Source organism: Salvelinus alpinus, chromosome 20 (assembly GCF_045679555.1).
Source record: "Salvelinus alpinus chromosome 20, SLU_Salpinus.1, whole genome shotgun sequence".
In the NCBI taxonomy this organism is placed as follows: domain Eukaryota; kingdom Metazoa; phylum Chordata; class Actinopteri; order Salmoniformes; family Salmonidae; genus Salvelinus; species Salvelinus alpinus.
Window position 1 is genome coordinate 6,671,818 of NC_092105.1, and position 4,361 is coordinate 6,676,178.

The 4,361-nt window shown below is 41.0% G+C and overlaps 1 protein-coding gene across 1 annotated transcript in view; it reads right to left on the bottom strand.

Annotated features, from left to right (window-relative positions):
• cnga4 (cyclic nucleotide gated channel subunit alpha 4) overlaps nt 1–2,144 on the bottom strand; it is a 9,993-nt gene extending 7,849 nt beyond the window's left edge. The window contains exons 1-3 of the mRNA XM_071356329.1: nt 2,026–2,144; nt 1,640–1,741; nt 1,314–1,420 (exon numbers count right to left, since the gene is read on the bottom strand). Of these exons, the coding sequence (XP_071212430.1) occupies nt 1,314–1,420; nt 1,640–1,741; nt 2,026–2,144 (328 nt within the window). The remainder of the gene's footprint in view (nt 1–1,313; nt 1,421–1,639; nt 1,742–2,025) is intronic.
• Between the last annotated feature and the right edge of the window lie 2,217 nt (nt 2,145–4,361).

Sequence of the window (4,361 nt, forward strand, 5' to 3'; positions counted from 1 at the left end):
ACATGGGCTCTCCACATGGGCTCTACACATGGGCTCTCCACATGGGCTCTCCACATGGGCTCTCCACATGGGCTCTCCACATGGGCTCTACACATGGGCTCACATGGGATATTTCAGCAATTTGAAATATCTGAATAGGAAACGTTATACAATCGTAAGACAAGTCACACAGGATCTAAATACAAAATCTGTGACAGTGCAAAGTCATTATTAAGATGAATCAAGGAGCAAATGTCTGTCTGTTAAATTGGAGCTCCCGAGTGGCGCAGCGGTCTAAGGAACTGCATCTCAGTGCAAGAGGCGTCAGTCCCTGGTTTGAATCCAGACTGCATCACATCCAGCTGTGATTGGGAGTCCCATAGGGGGCGGTGCACAATTAGCCCAGCGTCATCCGGGTTTGTCCCGGGTAGGCCGTCATTGTAAATAAGAATTTGTTCTTAACTGATTTGTCTGGTTAAATAAATACAATTCTGTGCTGTGACCCCACTAATAGATTTTGGAATTCTACTTTGACACAACGAATAAACAAAACTTGATCTTTAACCAAAACCGAGAAGAAAACAAAGCCAGTGTAAATAGGATCATTTTGGTCATAATGTCTCGTCTAAAACAGAGTTTGGAACATCCGTGTGTCACAACAGGTAAATGAAGGTTGGGTTTTGATTTGACAATGTTCATTTGCCCACTAACACGGTGTGAACAGCTGCGGTGATTGCTCCTTATCCAATAGCATTAGACAGTGAAACAGACCTGTCCAGCATGTTAACTCGAAATGACACAACGACAAGGTTCCAGTTTAACAAAGTTTACTCTACTAAATGAACACACTACAAGGTAGCCATTACACTCAAGGCTAGGTCCAACAACCACCAGACTTCCTGCGCATGCGCACTCTTAACTGAGTGATAGCCCCGTAATAACAGAAATATAGGGATACTTAAAACATGAACTTAACACAGCAGACCGACTTTGTTTACATAAAACAACCCTCTGCAAATACTGCACCAAACACCTTAGATGTAAAAATGCGCAACAAAACATTCACCGGCAAAAACAGATTTCTTGTGTTATCTTAGATTCATTCTGGGGATTTTGAGCAAGTGATATTGGCTCCGTGCCTACAGTGTCTAATGAGGGACAATCGTCATTAACCAAATGCGGAATCGAAAAACACACGTGACAATTGGCGTGTTCAGTGGCTCTTTAAAATACCACTGTGGATCGTGATCTAATAAGTACAATAATGACAAAAGATGATCTCCGACCCACCACTGACACACAGTTCCTATATGTAAAAACAAAGACATCTTTACCAGTGCGAAATTTGATGATGGTATCAGCCACGTACAGGAGATCGGAGCAATAGTCCAGCGTGAGCCACAGTGTCAGGAATGCATCCTCTATGTCCTTAAAGCATGTCCTAGAAAATGAGGTCAAATTCCATTTTCAAATATCTACAAAATTACATTTTCAATCGGTTTACATGTTTCAGGTTTCTGTGAGGGTCTATTTATTATTCAGATGGGTTTTATGACCATCGGCACCTGTAGAAATTATACTACAATGCTAAAATGTATATTGAGCAAGGGGAAATTAAATATTATTATTATTATTATTATTATACATTTGAGACACCCACCTACAGATGATGAGGATCCAGTTGTAGAAGATGGGAAAGATCATGACCTGGAGCCATCCATAATAAAACTCCTCTGATGGGTCAACCACCCACTCCGTCCATCTGATCAGGAGATGGACAGAGAGAAACATCTTGGATGATTCACTTTCAGATCAGATTTATTAGCATGAATGGCAAAGCCACTGTTGCTAAAGCAAAGTGAGATAATGACGTCAACAATAACCATAAAGGTTAAAAACTGAGTAAAGGTGATTAGATTAATAAGGAGTAACATTCATCAACATCAAACTAGAGCTGGGAAAGCATCTATACTGTTATAATTTATTAAATAATCCCATTGTGTCTATGCTATCATGTATCCGTCATGTTTTGCCCAAGTCTCTTACTTCACTTTGGGTTTTGCCAGAAGCTTCTTCTCATCTTTCCCCTCCTCTTTCTTCTCCTCTACTTCATCGTCCTCCTTCTGCATCCGATGCCACCTGAACACCCTCGCCCATCGGTTCATTCTGCCCTTATCTAATCCGTCAGGGGTTTTGCCTCAGTCATAGGGCCTCTCTGGTGTTCCCTTCACCTCCACCCTGATGGTCCAGCAGAGGTACCTGGTAGTAATAAGGGAGTAGAAGTGTAAGCTGCCCGCACAACTCTGTTGTTGTCTGGTGTTATAGCAGCATTGCTGTGTTAACATGACAACAAGCCAAGCCTACCTGAGTAGCGGCACACCTGTTGATCATGCTGAACTGTCTCCGCGGAGGGGAGCAGGTGAATCTCTAACCAGGCAGGCAGGTAGATCCCTTCAGGGACCTAATTTGTTCATGAACCAACTAGCGCTGTCCTGCAGCAACAAATCCCAAAGGGTTGAGATGGTGTCGACTTCTCAGTCCATTTGATAAGGACAGGCTATAAAACCAACAAAGATGTCATCTTAGCCTATGGTTTTATTAAATTGAGCTCTAATATTTTCTACAGTCCTCCTCTGTTTTACCCTCACTCACCCCACATTTTATGTATTTTGTGGGGGTCCAAGATTCCCTGGAGGATGTACATCTTAGCACCTACTCTTGTAATTAAATCAGAGGACCACCACGGATTATCTTTCAGGCTACCATGGATTTTGCCTGAAATCCAATATGGCGTCATACATCCAATATGGCTCCCATAATAGCATTTGATGGAGGTTGATGACATGTAAATATACATTTTGTATGAAGTGGCACTGCCATGCCTCTGTTGTGTTTGAATACCTGAAGCCAAATAGATTTTGACTTTCACAGCATATCAACAATGGGTAATTCTGTGAAATGTAACAAGGCTTTTTACGACACAAGCGCACAGTTGCGTAACCAAGTTACAGGGAAGCAACCTGTGATACAACAGTCAGCCTCTCTAGTAGCGTTTGCAAACACAGTGCCTTCAGAAAGCATTCACACTCCTTAACCTTTTCCACATTGTGTTGTGTTACAGCCTGAATTTACTAGCCTTCATACTACCCCATAATGTGAAAGTGGAATCATGTTTTTCTAAAATGTTTACAAATTCATTAAAAATGAAAAGGCTTGAGTCAATAAGTATAAGTATTCAATCCCTTTAACTAGACAAGTCAGTTAAGAACAAATTCTTATTTACAATGACAACCTAGGAACAGTGGGTTAACTGCCTTGTTGAGGGGCAGAACAACAGATTTTTACCTCGTCAGCTCAGGGACTTGATCTAGCAACCTTTTCGGTTATTGGCCCAACTCTCTAACCACGAGGCTACCTGACACCCCTAAATTATGGCAAGCCAAAATAAGTTCAGAAGTAAAAATGTACTTAACAAGTCACATAAGTTGCATGTACTCAATAATAGTGTTGAACATGATTGTATGACTACATCATCTCTGTACCACACACAAGTATCTGTGTAAGGCAGGTATCTGTGTAGCAGGTAAGGCGGAGTCAGGCGCAGGACACAGAGATGAGTAATTCACGTAACTTTTCAAGCTCACAAATACAGACCAACATACAACGAACAAACACGCACAAAAACATAGGGGAACCAGAGGGTTAAATAAGGAACATATAACTATGGGAATGGAAACCAGGTGTGTACAATGAACACAAAACAAATGGAAAATGAAAAGTGGATCAGTGGCGACTAAAAAAACGGTGACGTCGACCGCCGAACACCGCCCGAACAAGGAGAGGGACCAACTTCGTCGAAAGTCGTGACAATCTGTAACTTACAGAGTTTAATGGCTGTGATAGGAGAAAACTAAGGATGGATCAACAACATTGACAGAGTGAAAAAAAGGAATCGTATACAGAATAAAAACATTCTAAAACATTCATCCTGTTTGCAACAAGGCAATAAAAGTAAAACTGCAAAAAAATGTGGCAAAGAAATTACATTTTGGTCCTGAATACAAAGTGCTGTTTGGGGCAAATCTAATACAACACATTACTGAGTACCACTCTCCATATTGTCAAGCATAATGGTGGCTGCATCATGTTATGGGTATGCTTGTAATCGTAAAAAATTGATAACAAAGAAATGGAATGGAGCTCATCACAGGCTAAATCCTAGAGAAAAACCTGCTTTTCACCAGACACTGGGAGATGAATTCATCTTTCAGCAGGACAATAACCTAAAACACAAGGTGAAATATACACTGGAGTTGTTTAACAAGAAGACAGTGAATCTTCCTGAATGGCTGAGTTAGTTTTAACTTAAATCAGCTTGAAAA